At 38.4% G+C, this 16651-nt stretch overlaps 1 protein-coding gene across 4 annotated transcripts in view; it reads right to left on the bottom strand.

Moving 5' to 3' along the window:
- TXK (TXK tyrosine kinase) overlaps positions 1-16651 on the bottom strand; it is a 68573-nt gene that overhangs the window by 15104 nt on the left and 36818 nt on the right. For all 4 annotated transcript variants that reach the window (XM_074348306.1, XM_074348317.1, XM_074348310.1 and 1 more), the window contains 5 exons: positions 15386-15465; positions 14317-14444; positions 9217-9291; positions 5715-5886; positions 1216-1432 (listed from right to left, as the gene is read on the bottom strand). In XM_074348306.1, the coding sequence (XP_074204407.1) occupies positions 1216-1432; positions 5715-5886; positions 9217-9291; positions 14317-14444; positions 15386-15465 (672 nt within the window). The remainder of the gene's footprint in view (positions 1-1215; positions 1433-5714; positions 5887-9216; positions 9292-14316; positions 14445-15385; positions 15466-16651) is intronic.

Raw genomic sequence — 16651 nt, 5'->3', positions numbered from 1 at the left:
AAGGTCACACAGCTGGTAAGAAACAGAGGGGAGATTTTAACAAGCTCTGGAGCAGGGTTCTCAATCTTGACTGCACAGGGGAGTCACCAGGGACATTTTCAAAAAAATGCTGATGGCCAGATTCGACCCCAAGAGATGGGAATTTCGCTGGTCTGGGCTATGGGCTGGGTACTGCGATGTTCTAAAAAGCTCCCAGGTGATTCTAACGCACAGCTAAGTTTGAGAACCACTGGTCTGCAACTTGTGTTCTCATCACACTGCACTGCAGAAGTCTAGGCCTTGATGTCAAGTTGTTTACAGAGCCTAGTAACTGTATAAACAATGTAAACAACTATTACCGGAAGTAGTAAATAATAAATGCCATGAGAACTCTAAGTCGTGCGTAGGACAAGCAGTGGTGTGCTGGGACCAGTGAACGTATGCCTCCTTTCTCTCCCCAGCATAGCCTAGCCTGAACGATGGATCATATGGTCCCGTGGTCATGGCTGATGGAAGTACAGGACCACCGCTGGGTGACAGTGTCAGGGACTTCTCATACATTTGCAAATTCTCATTGGGTTTACTTTGGGGACTTAGAAATGAGACATGGAAGGACACAAAAGGAACAGTATGAATATCATGAATAAACATGGAGCAGGTAGAAAATGTTTGTCAAGGCTCTTCACCATTGTACTCCAGTGCCTCGCAGAGTGCCTGGCATACTCTGGGCACTCAGACATCCTTGATTATTGGTTGAAAGAAAGACAGGTAGAAGGAAGAGAAGGAAGAAGAGAGGGAGGGAGAGGAAGGAAAGGTAAATTAGTTTTAGTTGGTAGATTAGCGGTGATTAATTAGTTCAAGGCTTATTTAGGGTAACACTTTCCTTGGCTACAGCATCAATGGGCAATTAAAAATAAAGTGACATTTCCCAACAAATTACATGAATAGGAAAATCTTTAAAATTAAGCCAAGGGGTGGGGAGGGTATATAGCTCAGTGGTAGAGCACGTGCTTAGCATGCATGAGATCCTGGGTTCAATTCCCAGTACCTTCACTAAAAAAAAAGGAGATAAACCTAATTACCTCCTCCTCCACCCCCCAAAAAAAGCTTAAAAAAATTTTTTAAAAACTAAGCCAAGGGATGCATTATTTAAAGTTTTGGAAGACTTCAACTGTCATGTCCTTCTGAAAATAAGTACAATACGTAAAATAATCAGCGACCTTGCACCATACTTACTAAATCCCTGTGAATAAAGCAGTTTCTCTCCAGATACTCCATCCCTTCACAGATATCTTGGCACATACTCAGCAGCATCTCCTTCCTAAGCTTTCCTTTTCTCTCTCTGAGATAGTCAAGCAGGCAGCCATTTTCCATAAACTCTGTCACAATATACAGGGGCTTCCGCTGTATACATACTCCATAAAGCTGAACAAGCCGTGAATGAGATAATTTCCTGTTTAAGAAAAACACAGACCCATGAGCAGAGTCGTTTTTGCATTTCAAAGTGTCTGGACTCAACTGGTGATATTTTCCATCCCCACATAACGTTCATCATTGAGCTGTGATAAAAAATAGCCCATCCACAGAGAAAGGAGCACAGTTTCCTTTCCACTTTACACCCTGAGAAGGTGGGGTCAAGAGTGTACACGGCGCTTCCTAAGTCATTGTAGATATAGAGCAGTGCATGCCCCATACTCTGTTTTGCTCTTTTCTATTTTGTAAGCCTTTTGCTTCCTCATTACTGCTACTTTTTGCCCAGTTTCTGTCCCTTGAGTCTCAATCGTCCCAGTTGCAGTTGCCTAGCAAAAAGTTCTAGACAGACAGGAGGGAGGAAAGAGTGATTGATGCATATTTAAAAAGAAAATTAAATTCTAAAGAATAAAGGCATTTACATCATTAAAAAGTCCACAAAAACAATAAATGCTGGAGAAGGTGTGGAGAAAAGGGAACCCTCCTATACTGCTGGTGGGAATGTAGTTTGGTGCAGCCGTTATGGAAAACAGTACAGAGATTTTTCCAGAAAGTAAAAATAGACTTTTCATATGATCTAGCAATCCCACTTCTGGGCATATATCTAGAGGGAACTCTAATTTGAAAAGATACATGCACCCCAATGTTCACAGCAGCACTATTTACAAAAGCCAAGACATGGAAGCAACCTAAATGTCCATCGACAGATGACTGGATAAAGAAGTTGTGGTATATTTCTATAATGGAATACTACTCAGCCATAAAAAGAATAAAATAATGTCATTTGCAGCAACATGGATGGACCTAGAGATTGTCATTCTAAGTGAAGTAAGACAGAAGGAGAAACAAAAATACCATAGGATATCCTCATATGTGGAATCTAAAAAAAGAAAGAAGACAAAAATGAACTCTACAAAACAGAAATGGACTTGTAGACATAGTAAACAATCTCATGAATTTATAATGTTAAAGCTTCTTTTTCAAAATCTAAAATACTTTAGCATGAAGACATGATGTAGAAATAAGGAGTGAAATGAAATGAGATACAAGTGAAAAATTTTTTAGAGAAATTAAAATTATTTATATATATTTGCTATTATACGTGCAACTAGTTCACATTATCTACCTATATGCACTGCTACTAATAAGCCACATCCAGAGACACAAACCCTAAACAACTAAAATGAAGGATCCTTTAAAAGCAACGCAGGGTTATAACAATTTAAATAAAATGTAATGTTCTAATCAAAAGAGCTGAATTCAAGTTGCTGTTTTATCACCCATTGATGCCTGACCAGGGGAGACTTACTTTAAACTTCTAAGCCTCACTTTTTTTATATGTAAAATGGGGCTAATAGAACCTGTCCTTCCTCCCAGTGAACATTAAATGAGTGCAGGCCCCCAATTTACACTCCAAAATACAGTGGTTAGGAACATAGTAGAGGTTTGAAGTCGCTCCTCTAGGGCACTGGGAAAACTACACAGGATGACAACAGCTTTGGTTAACAGTTATGGCAATGACTATAGATCAGGTATACAGCAGTTGCCCAATAAGTATTTGCTGATTATTATATTAGGTAGGATGATGGACTTCATGCCCAGACACTGTTTTAATTTCAATTCTTCATGCCCAATAACCATTTTGATTTCAATTAGAAACTCTACCAATGTTTTGTTGAGGAACTGTAGGCAAATCATGTAAGTTTTCAAACTTTCTTTTTTATCATTTGTAAAATTGGAGTCTTAATAGAACCTACCTCACAGAATCCTGGTAAGGATTCATTAACTCATTCAATAGTCCACAAATATTTTCTGAACACCAACTACACGCTAGCCATCACTTTAAGCACTCACCAGGTTGTAGAGAGAGAAAAAGAAGGCTCCATCATTGTGGAGCTTATGTTCTAGTGGGGGAGAAACAAAATAAATACACATGAAGCTCTGAAATAGTGACGAGTGCTTTGATGGAAATAGAAAAGCATAGGTAGAATAGAAAGTATTGCAGGGCAGTGGAGGGGTTGCTGCCAATTAAACAGAGTAGTTAGGGGAGATATCCTGGTGGAGGGGACATTTAAGTTACACACTTACCAAAATGAAAGTAACATGTACCAAGCTGTGTATTCTTGGCAGATAGAGCTCAATGTGTATCAGCTATTTAATTTTTTAAAGATGACTGTATTTGCAAAATGACATTAGAATGGAATTTTTCCTGTCTCACTTTCAAAAAAATCAGGGGAAAAAAATCAGCTACATTCAAGCCTAAGGACACATTTTATCTGAACTGACTTAAAAATAAGCCTTGTAGCCTCATTCCTGCCTCCGTAAACTGCCAGGGACTATTTCTCTTCCTCACACTCCATGCATCTTCCATTGCCCTCAAAACATCATCCTCAGAGATCCTGACCCCAGGCCTGAGCCTCAAGGATCCCCACATAGTGATGTCAGAGATGTCATTATGGCAGGTTCTCTAGGGGAGCAGTCATTTGTCAGCCACCCATGTAACCAGACAGCTACAACCCAAACATTCAAATAAAAAGAACTGTAATTTATTAAAAGGGCTCCTAATAAAACATAATGAAATTTGAAGTAAAAGTGATACATTTTTCCTCAAAGTTTAAATTGCCCTTATGAGATGCATATATTTAAACATCTCAGAAGAGGGATTTAAGCTTTAATTCTTTCGTTTTGATAGGGGTTCTAGGATGACTTCAACTTTCCCTTAATCACATGTCTCCCCTTCATTCTTCTATTTATTATACTTATTTAATCCAACACACAGGAACGGAATTTTTATCTATCCTTTAGATATAGGAAAACCATGATCTGATGCACATAGTATCAGGGAGCAAAGGCCAGTAGGGTAACCAAGGGGCACAGAAACGTCTTAGGGAAGCTGATGTCACTGGAAAATTGCGCTCATCACTTCCCTGGGAATTCATTTTACAGTAAGTGGATGGAAAGGACATTCTGATGGGACACTTGGGGTATTGGTTGGGAGCCCCAAGAGACATCACTGCTCTGTCTTCAAATAATGGGTCAAGTTAATCACCCTTAGTTTTGAGGGGGTTGTTTTTGTTTTTTTCAACTAGAGTCTGCAAGTTTGGAACACAACTAAATTGCTTTGGGTAATAAAACAGGATCTAGGTAATGTCACCTGGAGTTTTCCCTCTTGACCACATTGCTGCTCCTCTAAGTAAACGTTCAACAAATACTTAAAGAATATTGATCTGAATTATGCCAAATGATTGACCTATTCTGGTCCACCCAAGGTTACTGATGAAAACCCCAGCCAAGGGTTCAATTGAGGCAAAATACTACTCTGGGAAATCACAGAAGAGCAGTATCCAGTGATCTGCAAAGAGCCACTTCTGTCAGAGCTCAGGATTCTTAAATTCTCTGAAAATAAATATTGTATCCTTTTATCACTATTTAATTTTTTTTCATTGAAGTATAGTTGGTTTACAATGTTGGGTTAATTTCCGGTGTACAGTATCATGTTTCAGTCAGTTTCAGCTTTATATATATATATATATATACACATATATATATATATATGTGTATATATATATGTATATATATATATATATACACACACACATTCCTTTTCATATTCTTTTCCATTATTGGCTACTACAAGATATTGAATATAGTTTCTTGTGCTATACAGTAGGACCTTGTAATTTATCTATTTTATATATAGTAGTAGTTAGTATCTGCATATCCTGAACTCTCAATTTTTCCCTCCCCTCCCCACTTCCCCTTTGGCAACCGTAAGTTTGTTTTCTATGTCTGTGAGTCTGTTTCTGTTTTGTAAATAAGTTCATGTGTGTCTTTTTTTATATTCCACATATAAGTGATATCATACGGTATTTTTACTTCTCTTTCTGGCTTACTTTATATCACTGTTTAGACAAAAATCAGTATTTTTACTTCTGAGAAAAGGAAAAAATGTGCCTTTTAAGCACCTATTATTGAGCTGAAAAGAACACACATGCTTGTCACTTTCATAGATTAATCTTATTCAATTCACACATTGATCCAGTGAGTTAGGTGTTGTTATCCCCATTTTACAGGTGAGGAAATTGAGGCCTGGAAAAGTGAAGTAACACCCAAGCCACACAAAGTTCAAACAATTTGCCCAGGTCACACAACTAGCTTGGGCAGAGTTATGATAGAAATCCAGATGTGACTGACTCTAACATCTGCGTTCTTTCCATGACACCAGGACGTTGTGCAACACTTATCTGGGTACCACATATACTTACATCATCACTTTAGCCTCTTCAATGAAATCCTCTTCAGACATGGAGCCTTCGTTGATGGCCTTGATAGCCACCTGGACATGTGCTCGCCATTTGCCTAAATGGACCACCCCAAACTGACCGCTTCCAATCTCCTTTACAAAAGCCAACTCAGACGGGTCTATCTCCCACTTTTCTGGAAAAGTAAAACATCTGTGTTACAAGCAGGGGAAACATGTTAAATTTTTAGAGCTAGAAAAGATTTAGGAGTTATCTAGACCTATTCTCCTACAAAGAGGTTTAAAAAAATTTATAAATGAGTGGAAGAGACCTGTCACCATTTTAAATACCCTCATTGTGACTTTAAAGTGTAATTCCAGAATTCAAGTTTAAAAATACAAACTTTAGTTCCTTGGAGAGAAATTATAGGTATCAAAACATGCTTTTTTTCCTGAGATGCCCAGGATGAATCACAGTTCTGTGCCTTTCTAAACTAAGCCTACCAAAACTAGACCTGGGACCTACAATATGTGTGTCCCCAGTCCATTTATGTCCTGCTGAGTAAACTTGTGACACAGAGAACATTTGGGCTCCCCTGTCTCAGTTTCTTTTATTGTTCCTCTGCCCACTCCCACCCCTAAAGGGGTTTTTCTGCCCTTTCTCCTTTGCAAAAAGTCTAATCAATGTATCTAATAAACATTTCCAATATTAAGGTTCTAATCCATATTTAAATGTATGTTTGCAATGAGATTTGCATTACTGAATATTTCTCATTCAATAGATATAAATCAGAAGAAAAAAAAGCAAAAGAAAGAACTGTTTTTAAATTCACCCTCTGGAAAACTCTTGAAAATCAAATCTTAACTTTTTAAGTATCTCCTTTTATATAGCAACACCACCATCTGCTGGACATTTAGAATAATGCATTTAAAAGAGTTGTAAGGGCTTATTGTCATTTTTTCCAGCTTTTCTTTCTTCCTTTTTTTTAAAAATTTCATTATTTATTTATTTAAATAATTTACTGAGGTGAAGTTCACAATCTAGAAATTAACCATTTAAAAATAAACAATTCAGTGGCATTCAGTACATTCACAATGTTGTGCAAACACCACCTCTGTCTAGTTCCAAAACATTCCCATCACCCAAAATAAAATCTCTTACATATTGAGCACTTTCTCTCTATTGACACCCTCCTCCCAGCCCCTAGTAATCACCAAAATGCATTCTCTTTCTTTGGATTTATCTGCTCTGGATATTTCTTTTTTTTTTTTTTAAATTTACATATATATATACTGTTCATTGTTTCCAAGAACAGTTTAGAGCTTTAGCTTTTTAAACTTACATAGTTATCAAAGGAATAACGCCAACCACAAAATAAGAATTAACATAATGCAATAATCCAATCATAAAGGACAGTCAAATGTGCTTACACACATACAAGAAATCAGTTATCTAAGTTATAAATAGTAAGTAGTTCATTTGTGTTCTTTTCTTTAAGATTCCACAGATAAGTGATATCATGTGGCATTTTTCTTTCTCTTTCTGGCCTAATAGGTGTGTTTTGAAAGTAACACAGGAGAAAATATACGTGACTTTGAGGTGGCATAGATTTATTCAACAAGTTATAACCATAAAGGAAAATATTGATAAATTATACTTCAAAAAATCCTATTTATTAAATACACCCCGTTAAGGGAATGAAAAAGTAAGCCACAAACTGGGAGAAGATGTTTTTTACAACACAAAACCAACAAAGGGTTCCTAGTCGAAATAAGAATAAATCAATTAGGAAAAGGCAGATAATCCTATTTTTTAAGAGTTAAAAAAAAAAACTTGGAAAAGAGGGTAGAGTATAGCTCAGTGGTAAAGTATGTGCTTAGCATGCACGAGATCCTGGGTTCAATCCCCAGTACCTCTATTTAAAATACACACACACATATATATACACACACACACACATATATAATTAAACCTAATTACCTCCCTGCCACAGAAATAATTAATTTTTAAAATAATTTTGAAAAAACTTGAATAGAGTATTCTCTCACAAAAGAGAATACCTGAATGGCCACTGAACGTATGAAAAGTTGATCAACATAATTAGCCATCAAGGGAAGGCATATTTAAACCAAAATGGGATACCACTACACATGTGCCAGACTGGCTCAAATGAAAACCAAAAGCAAAACCAAACCAAACAAAACCCACAAGAATACAACAACTGGTGAGGGCAGAGGCAGAGCAGCTAGAACTCTTAGGCACTGTTGACTGAAGTGTAATTTCATACAAGCTCTTTAGGAAACTGACTAAATCTGAGCATGTACACACTCTATGACCCAGTAGTTCTACTTTTAAGTGTATATCCAACATTGTGGGGGCACAAGTGTGTATTATACTTTATCAAACACAAACAAGAATGTTCATAATAATATTATTTAGAAGAGCCAAAAAAATTGCTTACAACCAAGACGGCCATCTAAAGAAGGATGGGCAAATCAACTGTGGTGTGGTCATGCAGTGTAGCAGTGAACCACAATGCCGATGAAACAGCCACCCCAACATCGTGGTTGAATTCACACTCTGAATGATGAGAGAAAGAAGCCAGGCATGGGTGCACGATGTCTGATTCCATTTATATAAAGACGTCAAAACCAGGCAAAATTAATTGGGCTCTAAACTTATGAATTGTGCACTGTTTTGGATGTTAAAAACTTGAAAATTGTATTTTTTCAATTAAAGAGGACCATGTTTAACTTAGATAAATTGCTAATGGTAGAATTTTTATTATATGTAGTATTTATGGGGCAGAGAAATAATCTAGGCCCTCATAATACTCTGAAATCACATTTCCATCCCAGTTCATAGAAACCCTGATTTCTGGCTAACTATTACACAATAATTGTGTTATCTTTTCTCCCCCCACTTAATGGAGGCACTGGGGATTGAACCCAGGACCTCATGCATGCCAAGCACACAATATACCACTGAGCTTTATCTCCCTACCCTGTGTTATCATTTTTTTTTCAGTATATTTTGAGTCCCAGTAATGAGAGAAATTTAAGGAAACAGTGTCACCAAATTAGAAAGCAGGATTCTTTGGCTCTCACTTATTTTCACAGATTTGCAATGATCACATTCACTAGAAAATAGTTCAAATCAAACTTTGTCCAAGTTCTACTTGAAAAAGGTAAAGAGGACACATTTTAGTGGTTTTCTTGAGGAGCAGTCATTTGCCAGTCACCCACATAACCAGGCAGCAAAAACTCAAATGTTGAGAATTGTAATTTATCAAAAGGGTTCCAAATCATGTATAATGAAATTTGAAGTAAAAGTGAAACATTTTCCCCCTAAATTTAAATATGAGATGCATATATTTAAACATCTCAGACAGGAGATTTAAACTTTGCAAAGAAATGTATCTAGACAGTCATCTCAAAAGAGTTGAGGCTTTAACGAACATAGAGGGAACTTGGGGTACACTCTTCACTGTACTTGATGTTCGCTCAGGCACAGATGAATACTTTACCGTAGCTAAAACCAGCTGTGGCTGGCAAACAGCTGCCCATCAGCCCAACGGGGTAGCGGAGACGGGACATGAGCCCTGGGGAGAAAGAGAAGTCAGCCTTTCAATCCTAGTTACTAAAACAAAAGAAAAACCCAACTATACTAGAAGATAGCAGCATTCCTTAAATAAATCAGTCAAAGAAGTAGTCTACAGTTAGTCTCTTTGCTCTTTTCCCACTTGAGAAACACTTCACAAAAAATAATATGCTCATTGAACACAAATTAAAGAATCCAAGAAAATAGCAGGATAAAATAAAATCTTAGCATCCAGAGATACATTGTTATCATTTTGGTGAACATCTTTGCAAAAATCTCTATATGTTTATTTGAAAGCATAGATGCATAAAATACATTTCACAGAAATGTAAATGTTTTGCTATAAGCTTTTTACACTCAACATGTAATTGATATATGTCAATGACTATAAATAGAACTTAGTTATTTCCAAGATTTCACTGTTGTAAAATATGCTATAAGTTCTTAAATATCCATTTGGATGTGCCTCTCAAATTATTGCCTCAGGACAAATTCCTTAAAATGTGTTTTCCTGATCAAAGGGTGTCTATAAGGTTTGTACTAATTTCATTTAACGACCAACAATGTTTAAGTGCACCCATTTGCCCACCCTTCTCTTTGAGAACAGTTTTTTTTAATAGCATGGTAAATGCTTTAAATCTTTTAATCTTTTGATTGGGTCAACATGTAGTAGTCTATATAGTCAATTTCAGTTTTGTTCAACAAGCCTTGAGTATTTCTTCAACTAATATTTATTGAAAGCCTGCTTTGTGCCAAGCATTATCTAGATGGCAGGAGACAGCAGTGAGTAAGACAGTGATGGTCCCTACTCTCATGGAGTATATATTCCAGTGGAGAAAGAGAAAATAAAGAAGGACATGCACACACAAGGAAAAGCAGAAGATGATGAGTGCGAGCAAAGTACATAAAATAGAGCTTATTTAGAACAAGTGCTCACGGAAGACCTTTCTGACAAGATGACAGCTATGCTGACATTGATTGACAAGGAGCCATCCGACAAAGATCAGGAGGAAAAGCATTCCAGGCAGGTGGAACAACATGTGCAAAGGCTGGAAGACAGAAACAAGCCTGGCCGGTATAAGAACAGAAAGGAGCATAATTAAGTGCCCATTGTGAGCAAGATGCTCTTCTAGGTTGATCCCAAAGATTCCAGAGGACCAAAGATGAGGAAAAAGAGGACTCTGCCCACCGGGGCTCCATCTCAGTGAGGAAAGACAGGGAGAGAGAGGCAGGTCATTTCAATATAAATGGAGTAAGTCCTGTGATGGTGACCACAAGGTGCTCTGGGGCACAAGAACTCAAATAAGGGAGTGGTTTGTCCAGATTTACATTTTTGGTAGATCATTCTGGAATAAGTATGAATGATGGATTGAGAGGAAGTCAACATCAGAGAAGACAAGATCGGTTAAGAGGCCACTGCAGTTGTCCAGGTGAGCAATTATTAGGGGGGCACCAGTAGGCAGCGAGAGGTAGGGACCTACATGAGACATATTTAAGATATGAAATTAATTGCACTTGATTATTAATCAGAAGTTATCTATTAAGGGGAATGGAAGCATCTATTGTGATTCCCATGTTGCCAGCTCCTGTATGATTACCCGAGACAGACAACAGGAAGGGTAGGTTTAGAAGGAAAGCCATGGTATTTATTAGATAAAGAGTTTCATTTCATCATTGAAGTTCATGGCCTTTGGGACTGCAGGGTCTGTGTCTACCAGGCAGAATAATTATGCAAAGAGATATGTCTAGGGTAAAAAGAAAAGTGATCAGGGATGGATGCCTGAGGAACACCAGTGTTTAAGCAAGAGTAGAAGCAGGACCCATTGGTAAGACCCATGAGGAATGATCTGAGTTAGAGAATCAGAAAGGGTGGTGTCAAACATCTAGGGAGCAGGGAAGTTCAAGAGATGCCACTGCCAAAAGTAGCAGAGAGTACCTGCAAGTGCGAGAAGCAGAAAGCATCACTGTATGGGGGTCATTGGTAAAACACAGGGCAATGGAGGCAGAAGCCAGATGGCAGGTGTTTCAAAAACAAATGGAAAGTGAGGAAGTGAAGAGAGTGCATGTGGACACATTTTTCCAAAAGTGTGATTTAAAAGAGCAATGTCTGAAGGAGGAAAGGACCAAGGGAGAGCTTTGTTTTCATTTTTGTACTAAGTTTACAGACTAAAGGGAGAAAGGCAGAAGAAATGGAAGAGATACAGGAGAGAAAGAAAGAGTGGGTGGTGGGCGGTCCCAACAGGAGAGGAGTGGTGGCAATAAGCACAGGCTTGGAGGGGAGGTTGGTACAGCTCAAGAGGTAGAGCGCGTGCTTAGCATTCATGAGGGTCCTGGGTTCAATCCCCAGTCCCTCCTCCAACAAATAAATAAATTAGTAAACCTTTAAAAAAAAAAAAAAAAAAGCACAGGCTTGGCCCCTCCACTCCTGGAGGGGAGGAGAGGGTGAGAGCGTGGGGGCAGGAGGATGTGCCTGACATAGGTGACTCCAATTTTATTTTAATTTAATTTAATTTTTTAAATTGAAGTATAGTTGATGTACAATATCATATAAGTTACAGGTGTACAATACAGTGATTCACAATGTTTAATGGTTGTACTCCATTTATAGTTATCATAAAACACTGGCTATTTTCCTGGTGTTGTATAATATATTCTTGTAGCTTATTTTATATGTAATAGTTTGTACCTCTTAGACTTCAGTTTTCTTATTGAAGTAGACAGCGAGGCAATTTGCTGACAGGGCAGTGGATAACACTGTCAAGGGGGTCTTGAGGAGAATGATAAAAGTTTGAACAGAAAACAGGAAAGGATGCTGACCAGTGACTCTGAAGACCTAGCTGAGCCCTTATGGAGCTGGTGTCTGTAACATATGATCCAGATACAGAACATAATGAGAATTTCCTTAAGACCCTAACACTTTCCTCTCACTTCAAAGTTGGTGTTTGCCAAACATTTTTATTCTGTGAATTACTACCAATGGTTTCATGATAGTCCATCTCTCTAACAGAAAAAAAAAAAAAAGTCACTCTTTGCATGGTCCTCACTACTGGTAAGGAGATGAGCTGTCATGAGCTAAAGCGACCAGAAGTCAAAAAGAAGACAGGGTGGTCATGGGTTTCAATTTACAGCGTCTTCTAAACTGGACCCTCCAATGATGTAATTTGCCTCTTTCTAGAGGAGACAACAGGCATTAAACACAGACTCTGGAGCTGGTGGGTTCGATGACTGCATTGGTTTCAAAGATTTCTCCTAGTTAAATCTCAGCGCAAATACTTATTAACTGTGTGACCTTGAGCACAACTCATGCCTCAGTTTCCTCATCTGTGAGACAGAGATATCGACAGCATCCCCCTCACAGGATCTCTCTGAAGATTAGATACGCAAATGTACACAAAAGCACTCAGAGCAGGGGCTGGCTCAAAGTGAGTCTTCAATACACATCTGCTCTTCTGGGTCCATGTCTTTCCTCTGACCATCCCTCTTCCTCTGTGTCTTATCTCTTTTCTGCTCTCTTTTCTCCCTAATAAACAGCAGCCACAGTTGTAAGTTTTCAACCCTGTTTTTCATTTTTCTTATTGCCTGATTGAGCTTATATTTTAAAAATTACTTGTGTGGTATATTACACATTATAAGAATAATTTATCTATTTCGTAATTTAAAAGCCCAAGAGCAATCTATAAAGTAGAAAATAAAAGCTTCCTTATTCCCAATCTCAGTCCCCAGAGGTAAACATGAACACTTTGTAGTCTGCTATAATCTTATTCGTCTAAATATTACCTACACTTTTAACAGAGGTTTTCTATGCACACCTGAATGTGTCGATGTAAGTATTTATTTTGCTAAAGCAGGACTATAAATGTACTGCTTTACATTTTTTTCTTTACTAAACAACATATCACTAACATCTTTTCGTGCCAGCACCTCCTGATCTACGTCAGTATTCTTTTAACCTCACACCATAACCATCTGTTTCTTAAATTTTCTCTTTGAAGGAGCGGGAAAGAAGAGTGTGAAGACGAGTCAGCGCTGATCTCCTAATTCTGCGGGTTTCTATGTCTAACCACAAATGCATCCTCACTGGCCCTGCTTAGACATGTCGCCACTTCCTCTGTAACCCAACTCCCAGTGAACACCGGGAATACCCATGTGGACGCATCCAACAAGTGGCTAAAAATTTCCTTGGATGTATTCCTGATGTTTAGAACCAGTGCAATGGAAAAGTGGCCGCTTTCCAAAAGGGTGTGGTTTTTTTTTTTTTGTCATTACACTTTTTCACGAGAAAAATTTTTTAAAGTACTGCATGGCAAGAAGTCAAAACAATATGAAAATTGCAGTGGGTTCCAAATGCGACAATGCTGAGGTAAAAAGATTCCCCCATGGGCTCAAAGCAATCCAGTACAGGTTAGAGGAGGGCTGAAGGCCAGAGCTGTGACTGTAAATGTGGTGGAACCTTCTGGAATCCTAAATCTTTTCCATAGATGGTAGGTTTGCAAAAATAGTAATTATAAATATGTAAATGGGTAAATATGCCTCTGGTATACTCAAGTCAAACTGTCACTGTGAAAGGCTCTGTCTTGTATAACTTCTTCTGTTCTCCAAGCAAGAAAGAACAGAGAACAAGAGATTTAAGGGTAATTTGCTAATGCAACTGTGTAAAGCAGAGAGCAAATTTATCAGAGCAAAGAGAAAAAAGTATGATTCTTTAGGACATTTGAAATTGTATTATATTTCACTCCATGTAAATTTCAAGGGCAAATGCATGATGATTAAATGGCCTTTTGCTTCTCTGTCATCGATCATTTTTCTAACCTGGCAGAAATGTAAAAAGTCAGCCTACCTCTCGCCCCCTGACTAGGAAAAGAAAAAAGCAGCAACAGGGAAGAGAATCGCTCAGAAGACAGGTTGTATTTCAAGCTCTTGAACATTTTTGCAGGGTTATTTGCTCCTGTTAAGTCTCTGACCAAAGATGCGTTGCCTGTCTGGGGCCCGGCGCCCCAGCTCTCCCCACCTGAAGTTCCCGACGTACCGGCTGCGTTGTGTTGGTGATACCAGATCAGCTCAGGGACTGATTGAAAGAGGTGCCTTTCAGCCACGTACCACTGCCCAGAGTCATTCCTTTTAATCTGATAATGTTTGATGGTGGCCTCCATGCTTCTACAATCAATAAAACATGAGTTTGTCAACAAGCAAAAGATCACTTGGGAACTAAGTCGGTGCATTAAGCGACAGGACTCCACCTCCAAAACGTGCACCCTAGCAACACTGCGCGCTGAAGAGGAGACTGGATCAAACTCCACAGGCGCCTCACCGCCCCGGGGAAGTTCCTCAGCTATCGTGTCGGGGCCTTAGGTTCAAATATAGCTTCAACCAAAGTGGTCTTGGTGGTTAAGTCTAGTGTCCAAAAAAGTAGACCTCATAATGGACACTTGTAAGTATTCACTGAATATTAAATATCGGTTCAGTGAATGAACAAATGCACTGTAAGAGATGCGAGGAGATGTAAGACAAAGAAGGGGGGAACCAGTACAGGGTGTATGGAGGAGCAGGTCTGCTACGGGCAACTGGGGCTTAATCCCTCCAGGAAGTGATGAGAGTTTGGGGAACACACCTCGGAGTCACCCCACTAAAGTGCAAAGGGGCTGAGGGACTTACCCTCCACTCCTTAAGGATGGAGAGTCACTCCTAGGATGCTAACTCTCAGGTACTTCTAGTCCACCCCTGGGCTCCACGAGCTCCCACAGCCAGAGAACATCCTCAGGCAGGAAGAAACAGGAAGCTTTCTGAGTGCAGGGGCACTCTCTGCAGGCAAACCCCAGGTACCGGCGCTACGAGGAAAGCACCCCTGGTGCCGAATACAACTAATCAAAGCTCCTCGCGTGATGGTTGAGAAAAGGAGACGAGAGAAAGTGACTTATCCAAAGTCACACACAGAGCTTGTTAGGGATACGACTGGAAACGATTATTTGACCCAACTTCCAGGCCAGTAATTTTCTATATTACACTCTTATTTACATTCTCTACGTGATGGTATCTCCACAACAAACACTGTACCAGGAACAGTTATTTCTAAAGTGACCAAAATCACAATTGCTTACCTCCTAGCCTTTATAAACACAGAAATGGTGTAGGATCCCAAATGTCTTGAATCTCTGACAATAAATGCACCTTCTTTAGACTGCAAAGCAAATTCATTCATTGTACAAGGTTATTCCTTCTTAGGAAGAAAGGTAAACCTACATCTCAATAATGAAAACCAAAGCTATACTAACTTACTATAAAAGGATGATACAGTTTTTACAAGTACACACAATCTCATCTCAAATCTTTATAGGTTTACATGTAATACCCATAAAATAAAATATAATTGGGACAAGGATTTGTAATGTGTGAGTATTTAAAACATTTTTGCTCCTGATTTTTCTAAGAAGAGTTCTGCATCTGACAACCTTGTACCCCACCATTTAGTTATTTTTGTTATACTGATAAAGATAATAGATAAAAATAGGTGATGAATACGAGAACTCTGAGACAGACTGGCAGGGTTGTTCTTTAGAGGAAAAGACACAACATGGCAAGTGTGGGTGAGGGAGGCAGGGAGAAATACATCTGGAGAGAGGAGGAGTGGGAAAAAAGACCAAAGTTCATGGTATGGATGGAAAGAGAATAAACTTGGGTGAGTCTGGAGAGAAGAGTAAGGAGAGACATTTCACTTGCTCCAGGGGTAGGTAGGGAAAGGCAGAATGAGAAATGGCAAGAGGGAAGACTATTATAATAAATTTGATGTTAGGTTATCAGTTGGACCCCCCTCCATTGCCGTGTTCTGGGAAACACCAATAACGCTGTGAATTGCTTTCAAATAAGCTTGAAGGTTGGACTGTTTTGTTTGGTTGGTTTGTTTGACATTGTAAAAAAAAAAAATGTTTCACCTTTATTAAGTGTGCTTACACTCATGAAGAGGAAAATATCTCAGGGGGAGGGTAATAGCTCAGTGGTAGAGCACCTGCTTAGCATACACGAGGTCCTGGGTTCAATCTTCAGTACCTCTATCAAAAAAAAAAAAAAAATCTAAAAAAAATCATAGTCATTATATCAATAAACAAAAGGAATACAAAATAAGTGTATCCATCTGAAGAAGTTAGGAATTATAAAGTAAACCCAAGTAAGGTAGAAGAAAAGAATTAATACAGACAAAAGCAGAAAAAAATAAATGATAAAAATAAGAATATAATAAAGCTAATGATTAAATTCAAAATTTGCTGGTCTAGGGAAAATCAATAAAATAGGTAAACTGTTAATTAACCTAATCAATAAATAATGGGATAAATCTATGAAAAAATAAGTCACAATGATCCAGAAAAAAA

Source organism: Camelus bactrianus, chromosome 2 (genome assembly GCF_048773025.1).
Source record: "Camelus bactrianus isolate YW-2024 breed Bactrian camel chromosome 2, ASM4877302v1, whole genome shotgun sequence".
Classification (NCBI taxonomy): domain Eukaryota; kingdom Metazoa; phylum Chordata; class Mammalia; order Artiodactyla; family Camelidae; genus Camelus; species Camelus bactrianus.
Note: the sequence above shows the minus strand (reverse complement) of the source record. Positions and strands in the feature narration are given on the sequence as shown.